Source organism: Humulus lupulus, chromosome 6 (assembly GCF_963169125.1).
Source record: "Humulus lupulus chromosome 6, drHumLupu1.1, whole genome shotgun sequence".
In the NCBI taxonomy this organism is placed as follows: Eukaryota; Viridiplantae; Streptophyta; class Magnoliopsida; order Rosales; family Cannabaceae; genus Humulus; species Humulus lupulus.
In genome coordinates, this window is record NC_084798.1 from 210,758,490 (window position 1) to 210,772,552 (window position 14,063).

The 14,063-nt window shown below is 32.3% G+C and overlaps 1 protein-coding gene across 1 annotated transcript; it reads right to left on the reverse strand.

Annotated features, from left to right (window-relative positions):
* Window positions 1–3,981: 3,981 nt before the first annotated feature.
* On the reverse strand, window positions 3,982–4,887 carry LOC133783114 (uncharacterized). The gene has a single exon (XM_062222652.1). It carries the CDS (start codon window positions 4,756–4,758, stop codon window positions 4,264–4,266), a length of 495 nt encoding a protein of 164 aa, XP_062078636.1. The 5' UTR covers window positions 4,759–4,887; the 3' UTR covers window positions 3,982–4,263.
* Between the last annotated feature and the right edge of the window lie 9,176 nt (window positions 4,888–14,063).

The following is a 14,063-nucleotide window of genomic DNA, read 5'->3' on the forward strand; positions in this document are numbered from 1 at the left end:
TAACCTCATTCTAATAGGAATCGAATAACTTTTATCTTTCACCATATGTTGAATCGTTAACCAGTGACCGTATATAATCCTAACTCCAAATGATGATTTAGTTATTTAATTAGCTTTGCACGTAGTCACAAGCCTGTTCAAGATTAGCAAGTTCCAAAATCCTAAGGCACTCTTTTTTACATCAATTTTAGACATTTGGATCAAGCTTAATCCAATTGTCAAAATTTATTGAAAAGATAAGTTTTGTTATTCTTTTTAGGTAGGCAGAGAAACTTAAATAATAGACTATTGTCAACTTCATAAAATTTTGATTTGTGTTTCTCTGCTTATTCTAGTGTCCACTATGATTTATGGATGACCATGACCACCTTTTTGCAATATAAAGTGACATATTCCCTTTAAAAAGTAAAATAAACTCTTGAATAAGCAGAGAAAGACAAATCAAAATTTCACGCCATAGCTACAGATCGAAAGAAAGAAAACGATAGAAGAGAAGAGAGATTTGAGAAAGTGAGTCTGAGAGAATGAGCTTTGGTGATGATGAGAGAGTGATACTTTAACCACAATTTCTAGTGTTAGCTTAATTGTATTCCTAGGCCAATATTTAAAGAGCCCATGGAATTAGCTTAAAATTTTGGCCCAATTTTTCATTCAATAATAACACTTTTTAAACAATGTTATTTTTTAATGTATAATAGAAAAATCTAAATTGCTGTAGTGATTATAATACTTTTTTAATTGAGTTATAATCATGTGTTGTAGAAATAGTATTTTGTTGGAGTTTATATCATATTTTTGTTATATAATTTAATAATGTTTACAGTTATATGTGTCAATACAATTATATATATGGGTTTGTCATAGGAATGCCACATGGATGTATGATGAATTTATATGTGTATGTTGTATAATTTGTGATAATAATGGTAGCAATTTTTATAGTAAAGTGTTAGTTAATCCATATTTATGCGTATAAAAATGAATCTGTTGTTTGATAAAATTGCATAACCAATAATTTGGTATTTAATTATATATATACACACACACGCTACGTATGAGATTGTTAAAACTTTAGCCTTATTAATTGTGAGTTTACCGTTTTCCACATACTTGTTATTATTGATTGATAACTAATACTTATTTTGATGGGTTGGTAACCATTTGGTTCTGTATTTTTGTAAAGTATTATTTTGGTATTTTTTGTTTTCAATAATGCTTATATAGTACACTGTATTTTAAAATAGTACATATTTGGTACCCTAAACTCAAATTTAATTAATAAAATTTTACCAATTCAATCAAGCTGCTGTCAATTATATAAGTTCAAAATTTAAATTTAATTACTTAATTATATATAACTGATGACAGTTTGATCATATTGACAAATTTTTATCTATTAAATCTGAGTGTAGGGTATCAAATATGTATAATTTTAAAATATAAAGTACCATATAAATATTATTAAAAATAAAGAGTACAAAAATAATATTTTGCAAAAACATAAAGTACCAAATAACTAAATTCCTATTTTTATATAATATAAGACATATATATATATATTCATCAATGTTACGGTTCTTTGTCATTAATATAATTTATTAATTATAACATTGCACGTGCACGTTATGTATATTTTATTTAAAAACAAAACAAAGGTGAATAAATATATAAGAGAAAACTTGAAAGCCAAAAAAACATCAGCCGTGTAATTTTCTCTTTATTATGCATTATGAATTATTTTTATACATAAATATATAATAATTAAGCCTTAATTTTATTACGTAGGTTTTAGAATTAATATGCTTATTATATCTCTAAGATCTTACGTAATATTAGATATGTCATATATATATGTGTGTTTTTTAGATGTTCGACTTTTAAACTCAGAATATCAAATGTTGATTTGACAACTTCTAATAAGTCTCTTCAACAATTAGATGCATCGTTTATTCGATATAATTGAATTTTCAAAGAAAAAAGTGTTCTTAGACTTAGTAATACATGCATTCAAATGAAGTAGTATTGTCTTGATTTCATGCTTCCACAACTAAGTAATAATTATCGATCGATTTTACAGTGAAGGAGCCACAAACTTATTTTAATTAAGGAACTAGAATTTAAAAATGAAAAAAAATTGAGAGGTCTAATAACATAGGGCCCGTTTGGTAAATTTTTTGTTATTTAAATTTTTAAATATGAAAATGAAAATATATATATTTTTTTAAAAAAAATAAAAATATGGTTGGTAATTATTTTTGTTTTTTGTTTTTAAAAATAAAAAATAATAAACGTGTTTGATAATTTTTATTTTTATTTTTTGTTTAACAATATGAAGTGTTGATTTGAAGAGAGTAGAAAAAAATGAAAATTGTTTAAAAAAAATTTGAAAGTGAAAAATTTTTATTTTCAAAATTTAATAAATTTTATTTAAAATTTAAAAAAATAATAAATAAAAATAGAGTTATCAAACACATTTTATGTTTACTTTTCAAATTTCTAATTAATTAAATAAAAACTATTTTTTTAAGTGTTACCAAACAGTCCTATAATTTTTTTAAAAATTATTTATTTTTGAAATTCCATTCCTAATTAGACTATTATTTATTTATTTATAATAATTATTATTATTGCATTAGGAAAGAAGGAATTCGAACTTAGAACAAAAAGTATAAGCTATGACAATCACCACTTATTATTTATAATTATTCTTACTAATTAACTCTCTACACATAATAAAGTATATGAAACTATGTTAGCCCGTTTCAAAATGTAAAGTTGTATTTATTGGAGTTTTCATATTGATATTGATATTATTTTAATTGTAGTACTTTCATATTTTCTCTGCGAACCATTCAAAATAATATTAATATTGGTTTCTTTTGTGTATTGGCTATAATTAAATATTGATAATAATGAGTACAATAATGGTTGGGTCATTCATATATCACACACAAAAATTATGAAATGTTGTTGTAACTAATTTCAAATCATTACATAATTTAATATTGTTTGGTCCATTAAAAAATATTATTAGTGACTAAAATTAAATATACATTATTATGTAATATATATTAGTGGTCCCTAATAATAATAATAATAATCTTATTTAATGATGTGATTTTAAAGGCCTATGATGACATATATATTGAATTATTTGGTTAGCTCATCTTTCTATTAAATCCAATATGTGGGACATTCAAAATTCCATATTATATCGTAAAAAATTTGATGAAATCATATTTCTTTTTATATCATTTTATTAATAATAAAATAAGAGAAAGTAGAATTCATGGGGTGTCCCCATAATAAAAAAAGAACACTCATGACTCATCAATTATAAATATTGGAATTATCTCATAAAAATTTGTTCAACAAATGCAATATAATTTTATTTTTATTTTTATTTTTATTGTATAATGTGCAAATCGAAATTAAAATATAATTTAGGACATTTTAATTAGTGCCTAGAGTACTACTAATTAAACAGTCAAGTTTTTAAAAATAACTACTTGGTCCTATTAATTTAAAAAAACACATTATAATGATAATCATACATGCACACATGCGACTTTAATTAATTGATTAATTACTATATTAATTTTTAATTAATTAGCACAATTTATTGGTATCATCTTGATCACATTATTATAATTTCATGCCATACTTTTTTCTACAAACATCAAACCCAATTACCCCTTGAGCAAGAAAAGGGACAGAAAGTGAAAATAAAATAGAATAAAAATATTCTAATGCGACATTTCCAACTGGATTTAATTTATTTTGACAAACTCATATATATTTATTTTCTTTATTTTATTTTTTCCAAACAAAAAAAAAACATATAGTTCCTTACTCAGCACGAAAACTTATTAAAACAAATCAATATTATAATAAGTACAAAGGAGAATTAATAATACAAGAGTATAACAAAACAAACAGCTAGCTTTGAACAAGTATAAAAAAAAATTATTTACAAGAAACTAAAAGAAATGAAAGAATCTGATATTGGTATAATTGATTTACATTTTTTTGTTTATAACAAACAAAACCCAACCAATCAAACCATATATAAAGTATTGAAATAATTCACAAAATGGAGAAATAATGCTCTTAAAAAATGCACAAACTCTCCATGACCATATAAACCAAAAAAATTAATTAATAACCAACCATATTAATAAAAATGTTATTTAATAAAATGACGATCGTGATGAACCAAAACCAAATCTCCACCGTCGATCATCATCGTCATCGTCATCGTCATCAAGGGCTCCTCCAATTGAACCTGTTAGCCCTATTCGAGTACCGAATCTGCAAAGAAACTTGCCTCTCCATCTGAAGCTGACGGCGAAAGTTGTTGATAAACATCTCAGCCCTCTGATCAACATCAAAACTAGTTTCCCGATCAGGCGTCGACGTCGAGTAATTATTAGGGTAACTGGTCGTCCTCTGAAGTGGTAACGATACTCCTGATGATGATCTGGAATTAGACGATGATGACCCAACTGCAGAATAATACTCTTGTTCGGACCACTCGCCGGAGTTGTTTTCTTCCTCTTCTTCTTCGGATTCTTCGTCGTCGTAGGCCGCTATTAATCCCGGCCGGTCGTTGAAGCTGAAGCGGTGTTGGGAGGCCATAGAGCGGCGGCCGATCATGGTCGCCACCCGCCACCGGTGGACGTTGAAGTTTATCAAAACCCTCACCTTCTTCACCGCCGTTCTTAACCTGCTCAGTAAGAGCCACTTGTCCGTAGCCATGTTTGTTGTAGAAAAATAATATGAATGAATGTTTTTGTGTCTCGATTTTGGGATATTATGCTAAGAAAATGACTATATAAAGGTGTTTGGGAAGTGGGGTTTTATTTATATATGACTAATGTGGATAATATATATATATATGTATATATATAGATAGATAGATGATGATGATGATACGAAGTTTCATGCAAAGCAAATAAGAAGCGTATTAAAATGGAGGACCGCGTGCTGTGAGTGTGAGAGAGAATATGAAGGCTACGCAAGTTGAATTATAAAGTTATAAACTGTGTTGGTCAATTCAATTGTTGAACAAGTCTTCTTTTTCTGCTTTTCTTTTTGTTTTTTTATAAAAAAATACATAAAATTGTATTGGATAATTCTACAATTCCCCTCTTGTATGGTCATTTTCTACTAGTATATTATAGTTAACGGTGTCACCCTACTAATTTTTGGAAAACTTCTACTAATTTACAGTGTCCAAATTAGATTTCAAACCGTCTATTTAGTATTTTCCACGCATATAAAAAATTTAGTCACGACTGCAACTGACATTTCGTAATCTAATTTTGGTATAGTAAATTATTCAAAATTTCTCGAAAATTGGGAAGTTATTTGCTTGAACTCTAATTTGGGCACAGTAAATTATTAGGAATTTCTCAAAAATTGGTAAATTATTTGCTTTTACTATACTATACACTATCATAACAAAATAATTGGGTTATAATTTTTCTAAATTCCAGAATTAAAAATGTCCATACGGTAGGGACATAAAAAAAAATGGCCTTACCAAATAATTAACTTTGATTGCTTGAGTTATTTGAGATTGTTTTTAGATTTTTAATTAGGCTTTATTTAATTATTAATAATTATCCCATGTTTATACGTATAGGTTAGGATGATCTCATTATGGTAATATTTAATTAGTGTTGAAAATATGATTCTGTTTGGGCTGGCTTTTAACTACATTATTAGGTCTTAACTAAGGATAAATGTTTTTTTTTTTTTTGTTAAAAGATACTTAACACAAATTGAATACCGTTTTCTTAAAATATTATATACACATAATTAATAATTCATTAGTATTCTCTATTTTTGGCTTATATTTAATAGTGAAATAATTCTATTTGATTTTTTTTCTTCAAGAAAATGATAAGTAAAAGTTAAGCTTGTATTACTTCTTCTTCTTGACATATGATACTTCTACGTGTGAGAAACACTCGTATAAGTAATATAAAGTTTTTTTTTTATTTTTTTTTATAGACAATTTTACAGCTATATATACCCAATTATTTCAAACATATATTAGTTATTTATTTATTAATTCCTTCTAGAAATCTCATGATTACTTAATACTTGATATAACTGATTAGCGCGTAGAAGTAAATTGATGATTTGAAAGAGACATGGTTACTTAGAAACTGAAAACTCTCAACAAATATATATTTCGGCGAAACTGACTGCTTCTTTCTTCAAATTCTTATTATATAAAAACGTACAAATATAAATCTAAATATAAATATTTATATATATATGTGTGTGTGTGACGTCAGCTTCTAATTAAATTCATAAGTCATCAAGAAAATGATAGAAATATAATGTATGGTTAAACCTAAATGTGGAATGTTAAAAGTGCATTAAATCCAAATCAAGAAAAGACAGAAGAAAAACAAGATTAGTGGATTAGTTAATAATTAATTATTTTATGAATATACCTAATACTTTTTATTGGCTCAAAAAGTTGTGAGAATCTTAGGTTATTATATATATATATATGGTTCGACCTTACTTTTCATTAATTAATACTATTATATAATAAATTATATATAGTAAATTAGTAGTTGTGACCAACCTAACTATCCACACATACTATGTTGTCCAATTTTAATTTGACTTACTGTTAAACCTTGCTGCATATGCTCTTATATAAATATATATATTATTTTATGGGGCGGCATTGCAATTTTTTAATGCTTATTATAATTATAATTTTGCTTCCTATATCTATATATCTACATTTAATATTTTATCAAATAATAATATTATTTAATTAAATTAATAAATGTTCTCTTTTAATTTTAATTTTTTTGTGACTTTTAACTTTTTTGGGAAAAAAACAAAGCCTCCACCCAAAAATCGAAGTTAAAGCCTCCACCCTAGTAAAGTGTCTCTATATATGAGTAATAATTCATAGTAGACATAGAATAAGCTAACTGTCCCACCTCCCTTCAATAAAAGTTAATTAACGTATCTAAATATAATTATAATTTCATCTTTTAAAATTTCTAGCATTATTTAATAATAATATTTTTTATTGCATTGAGAAATGATATGATTTTATTAATTGAAGTTCCCATATGATGTCACCTCTGCTAATTACAAAGTAAAACATGCGTAAAATAGTTCTTTCTCGATGAAGATTTTTATTTTAAAGGAATTTTAATAGTCGAAAAATGATATATATATATATTTTTAATTTAGAATAAGTTTTATATATTTTTCTTGGAAAAGAGAGTTTTATATAAATGTTCAAAGTAAGTATTTTTTTGCAAAATTACTCATTTAGTGTCGGTCAATTTGTATAGTGACGGATATTTTTGCTCTAATGTTTCTTCGAGTTTGGTGACCTGATTTGTTTCATTTTTTGAAATATGGAAGGCTTCAAGGGCCCTCATTATTTTGCGAGTATAGTCGGAAGGGAACGTCTCCCAATGAGTGTCTTCTTCTGGTTTGGGCCATAATTCAAGAGGTATAATCTGATTCTTCTTAAACAGATTTTTTTGGATGTCCATGTATTCTTGGCCCCCAAGACCACATAATAGCTCTTCTTTTGACCCGTAGACTTCGAATGCCGGATTGATAACTATATTATGTTCTTCATCAAGCTTGGCATTGAGACTAAGAAAGAGAACAATATAGTTCATTAGGCTGGCAACATTTGGGCCTGGTGGGTAGATAAAAGTGGGCCTGTTATTTTGGACTTTTTTCCATTCAACCGATAGGACCTTTTTCCATTTTTCCAATGGGGCGAAACAGGACAGAATGTCCATTTGCACTTAGTAAGCTGGTTTGAACCTTTCTTGGTCCAAGAAGGATTTTATGGATGTGTGCAAGGCCATAGTTTGTACCTCGACAACTATGGTAAAAACACTGGCCAAATACCAGAAAAGGTGAGCTACTGGTTTTGGTGTGAAGATAGCATCTCGAAGAGGTAGGATTTGGGTAAATGGATACTTTGGATGGATTCCAAAGTCATTTTGTATAGAAGGTCCAAGTTTGGAAATCATAAAATTCTTAAGAAAGATTGTTTTATGGGTTGCTCTTTCTCTGGCTGATTTGTTGGATGTTTTCGAAAGGATATTTTTTGCATCTCGGGGAAAAGATTGGTTGTGTGTGACAGAAGAGGAAGAGGCCATCATGAATATGATTGGGATGGTATGTGATGATTTTGGGATGACAATGGGGATGGTTCTTGGTGAGTATCCTGAGGCTAGATTTATAGCAAGCGGGTGATCTGGATATGAAATCAGCCACAGTATTGTCTTTGCCTTGAATGTGTTTAATGTCCAAAGAGTAGTTGTCAACCCAGACTGCCAATCTCAAAAGTTGGGCATTTGTCGTTTTGCTCTTTTTTAGACCAATCATTCATTTTGACGCGGCAAAGTCCGTTTGTACCAAGAAATGATGACTTATCAGATGGAATTCAAATTTTGTAATACCCATCTTTATCGCCAATAATTATTTTAGGGTAGAATGATAGTGGAGCTGAGAGTCTTTGAAGTGGCCACTCTAGTATCCATATATTTTTCTTTTCCATGTCTTGTCTTGTTCAAGTATGACAGCTCCCCAATACCGATCACTAACGTCTCTTTGCAAGATTCTTTTTCCATCAGAAGGAATCTGCAAAGTGGTAGTGTCTACATTATCTCCTTTAGTTTTTTTACTGCTGCAGTTTGCTCTTGTGACCATGGTGGAGTTTGCTTTTTAAGCATGGCACTGAGTAGTCTTGTCATTTTCGAAAGTCGCGAGACAAAATCTCGTAAATAGTTTACAATTCCTAGGAACTGTTGGATTTGGACCATTGTGAAGTCCTTTTCGGGAAACTTTAACAACTCTTGGGCTATGTGTCGTTGGGCTTCATATTGGCCTTTAATAAGCTTCATCCCCATAAAGTCAATTTGGGCTTGTCCAATGATCTTCTTCTTTTCGGATAACATGACCCCATGGGCTTCTGTGAGAGAGATGAACTGGGCCAGAAGATTGTGATGGGCTTGTTCATCTTGTGAGAAGAGCAATATATCATCAATGTAGATTAGGGTCTTATCTAGAATGGGTCCATAGATTTTAGTCACGGCCTTTTGGAATAGTGATTGGGCTGTTTTGAGACCAAAGGGAATGACAGTCCATTGGTTGTGGTGATTCGAAATGCAGAAGATCGTTTTGGGCCTATCTTCTTCTTTGATACCTAACTGCCAAAATCACGCCTTTAGATCAAATTTTAAAAATATTTGAGTCCTTGACAGGCTTGCAAATAGGAAATTCTTGTTTGGTAAAGGAATTTATCATCTGCCAAAAATTCATTCAAGGGCTTATAATTGATGACCATCCTTTGTTTTCCCCGAGCCTGCTCCGATCTCTTATTGACGTAGATTGCCTGGCATGCCCATGAAGAGGTGGTTAGTTCGATTAATCCTTGTTGTTGTAGTTCTTTGCATTCCTCAATTGCCATTTTCTGATGTTCTGGGTTCATGCCTGGGTGACTTTCCTTAGTAGGGTTAACATCTTCATTGAGCTTAAATGGTAAACTGATGAAGAACTGATGATTTTTCCAAAGAGGGCATTCACATTTTTGGAGGAATTTGGCATGACTTGTGGCACAAGAATTTTTTATGAGCTATTGTCTGACCTTGGAAAATGGATCAGGAGGCATGAGAAAATAGTTTGGTATGGATTCTCATGGAGCAAAATGTTGTTTGTAGCCAAGGCCTGCAGGAAGGATTCGCAAACCTTTTTTCTTGGTATCAAAACCAATAATTAGATCATTCCATGGTAATTTTGAGCCAATTACTCTATGAATGATAGAGCATCCTGGGAAGAACTATAATTCAATTGGTTTACTGATGAGCTCTGTACAGAAGATGCTTCCATTTGTAGCGTGGAAGAATTGTTTTTCTTTCCTCCAATATTCTGGAGGGAGAACATCATGGTTCATCATGGTGTATGATGCTCCCGTATCGAAGAAGGTTGCTACTTTGAATGGCCGAACATACTTTGTAGAGAGGATCTGCATGGAGATGACTGGCGATGGTTGTATTGTATTGATAGCTGCCATGTGGTATAATTCATCTGAAGCCTTCTGCTGTTCGAATGCACAGAGGGATTATGGATTTATCTCATCATTAGTAGAAAAGATGGATTCTAGGTCATTCTCTTCGAGAGATATGCCCGTTGTTTGTTGAATGTGGGAGATCAGTTTGGCAGTTTTCCCTTTGGGGCATTGCTTGGCATAATGTCCTTTGTCACCACAGATGAAACATCTGTCAGACTTCTTCCTGAAAGAGCGCTTCCTCCTTAAAAACATGAATAAGCGACGTCCTTTTTTTTTTTTTGAGAATTTAAAGGTTTTAAACCTTTTGTTGTGTTTCCTTTTTTCTGGAAGACAAGAACATGCTGATTCTAATGGAAATTTGATTCGTAGGTCCTTTTGGCTGCAAACATTTCCGAGCTTCTTGGATTGTTTCATGAATTCTTGGATAAATTTGTGCTGAGAGAACATCTTTTCCAATGCCTTTAGAACTAGCTGATAGATTTCTCCAATTGTAGCATGAGCTAAGGTTCTTCTTGTTCCTGAGAGAAGTATGAAGGTTTCTTCTCCTAGACGTTCTGGTATGGAAGAGAGGAAAGCCTGTTTTAGATTTGGATCATCAATTCCGCCTATTTGGTAGAACCGTTGAGTCATATTTTTGTAATGCTTCTCCAAATCTCTCTTATCCATTGAATAGCATTTTAATTTACAGAAGAATGCGCGTAGTCTTTCAGTGACTTGAGCGTCCTGTCCGCAGAATTCAATATACAGATAGGTCAGGGCATTGGTGACAGATGGAAGTTGTAAAAATGTCATTTGCCTGCAATCGCCCAGACTTGTCCACCAGTCTTTTAGGGTGCCTATAAAATGGGAAACAAAGCTGAGGAGAATTGTTCTTGTCTGTGCTTCTGATCTTTGTGATTCTAGGCTGAGCCAAGCCAGACACTCTTGGAACCTTTCGTGCCATTTTGATGGAGGGAGGTCATCTAAAGTAAAAGTTTGAAAATTTGAACCTTTACTCTTTCATTTTTGGGGAACATGTGTTGTTGTTGTTGATTCATTTCCACTTTCATCTTCACTTGTGATAATTGGTTCGGTCTGTGAGTTTGATTCAGTAGGTTGAACCATCAGATGTGGAAATGCTCCATCGTCATCGCTGGATAGGTTTTTACTGGATAAGCTCTCAGGACCACTAGGTATAGTATCATCAGAAGTTGAGCTCATTTCTTCAGACCATTCATCTGAAGAATTGTCTGAACTAGCCAAAGAGCTTTGATCGTCCGAGTCTGTTTCATTTTCTGCGATGTGGAGAGTGCTTGTGTGTCGAATCATTTGTGACAGAGGATTTGTGGCTGGATGAACCATAAGTTGCTTGAGTTCGTCTATCAGTTGGTTTGATGATTCTTTCTTCTTCCCATTTTTTGTCTTCTGTTGTTGGTTTTCATCAAGCATGCATCTTAATCTTATAATAGAGTCCTCTTGCACAGATCCAGTAATAGGAAAAGGCTGGGAGGTTTTTGGTATTGTAGCAAACTTCCAATGGACCGGCGTCGTAGTTATCCCGAAAGAGGATGAGGTTCCCAAATAGCTAGTTGAAGGAGCCTTTGTCGGTTCTTGTTGGCAGAACCGGTTCTTGAGGGATTCATATTGAGTTTTAAAGCTCTTCATCTCAACTTCTTTTGCCAGGAATATGGACATCGGGACTGAGTTTGCTTTGATGATGGCTAGAAGCTCTTCATGAGTCTGTTGGATCTTTGTAGTGAGTTTATCAATGACAGTAGTCTTTGAATATTTTACTTCCGTCTCTATTCTGGTATTGTGTAACTCGACTTGCTTTAAGACCTTGTTTTAGGCAATCATATTTTCTAATTGCCAGTTGAGAACTTCTTCGGCCGAAGATACTTTTTTGAGAGACCCATCCACATTCCTGGTTGTGGGGTTTTGAACCTTTGGTTGGTGTAGGACCGTACCTTGGTCGTCTTGTTTATCAAATTTCTTGAGAGGGGGAAAATCTGACTCATAATCAGTAGTAGTCATCATACATACTTGTGGAATTTGTTGTAACTAATTTTGAGTAGGAAAAGCTTCTCCATGATGTTGCATCCATTTTGCTGCTTTTTTGTAGCATGGAAAAATGTTCTGTTGAGGAGCCAAAAGTGGAGGCTCTTGGGAGCCTATTGGAGGAAGCTCAATGTCCTATCCAGTTGGTTCTGGATGAGAGTCAGGTAAGTCTTTGGGAGCAGAATATTTGACTATATAGTCAAACTTTCCAGAGGGTTGGCCTAACAATCCTATTCATTTTTCTCCTTGATCTAGCTGTTGCTTAAGTCGTTTTCCTGAGCTCGAACGTCGCTTTGGCTTTGGGAGGTCTTCTTCTACTTTTAGGCAGCTTTTGCAGTCGCAAACATCCATCTGAAGATTCAAAAGCATAAGTAGGGCTGCCTTGAGAATCAAAGGATTGGATTTCCACATCAGCTGGTGTGACAGAAGTCATCATATACTGGATGGTAAAACAACTGGGAGTCTTTGTTTGAGTTCTGTCAAAGATTATTTCGACAGAGCCATCTTCTTTCTTGTGATAAGATGGTTCAGTAAGAGTCTGGACAGCTTTTTGAGGTTGATGGAGCATCTCATAATTTGTTATCCATGAAATGGGCAAAATATTCATAAGATCATCTGTAGAGGTTTGCCTTGGAATATGAGTGCATGTTGGAACTTGGGTAGAGTCTAGCGAGACCAGTAATGCTTCTTCAGCTGTTGGCAAAGAAAGATCCAGAGCGTGATCTTGGAGTCTGTATGCCATCTGGTAGTGAAGAGTAGCTCCAATGGAAGTAAGATCTTGGTCAATTCCAGAAAGTTGGACCTCTACTTTGAAAGCATCAGTCAAGCAGTTGTCTTTGAGAGACATATTAAAGTTAGGAAACAGTGTAGTTATTACTGTTCCTGCGTTTAATGTAGTTTCTATAGTTGCAATGCTTGTAAGTTGGTATTTCCTCATTCGTGTGTCGAGAAGATCCATTCGGCAGCCGATTGGAAGGCCCTTTCGGCCATGAAGAGAAATAGCCAGGCGAATGGCACCAAAATGAATAAGGGTGAATCCTTGCGCAATCCACTCGGGAATAAATTCAGGAGGGATTTGTAAAGTAACGAATTGGACCTCAGGAGTAGGTCTCAATTGACACTCACTGAATTTAGAAGCTTGGATATATTCTTTTGGGGCTTTGTAGGATGGTTTGATGAGCGCTTTAATGGACCGGGTAAAAGGAGTAATGGATTTTGGGAAGATTTGGTATGGGTTAATCAAAGGAAGGTTGTTATTGGTAATCTTGTTTTCTTCAGGAACATATGATAGTTCATAAAGAAAGTCAAGTTTGTTGGCTGTGGACTTACGAAAATATGGAGAAGGAGTAAGTGACAAGGGTGATATTATAGGAGCACTAGAGTTTGCTGAACTTGTAGATGAGATTTCGTTTGCCATGATCTGAAATAGAAATTCGTCGGTAGGATAGGATGAAGTATGGCTCTGAGACTACAAATGTAAAGACTAAAATTTAAAAATAACAAATTTGGTGAAAAGTTATTATGTGTATACAATAAAAATAGTATATTTATTATGATAGTCAATGTGTGACCAAGTTAAATATACGATTAAACTTGAAATTTTGATTTTAATGTTTATGTTGACGCGGTTCTTCACCAACAGGTAATTAAGAAAATAAGAGAATGAGATTAGTGCTAAATAATGAACCGGCTAAATAATGAACCGAAACAGATGAATGATCTTAAAATGAATTGATGACACGAAATACATTTTTAGGTGGTTCAAAGGTTAAAATCCTTCTACTCCACCAGCCAATGTTATTGCTATATTTCTGGTATTCTTTACAGGGTATTTCGTTACACAATAGAACCCAACCCTTTGCAACTCCCAGTCTCTCCATATTTATAGGAGAGGGCACATGGGGGTTGGCAAAGGGGGTCATCACGTGACCTTCTTACCCAT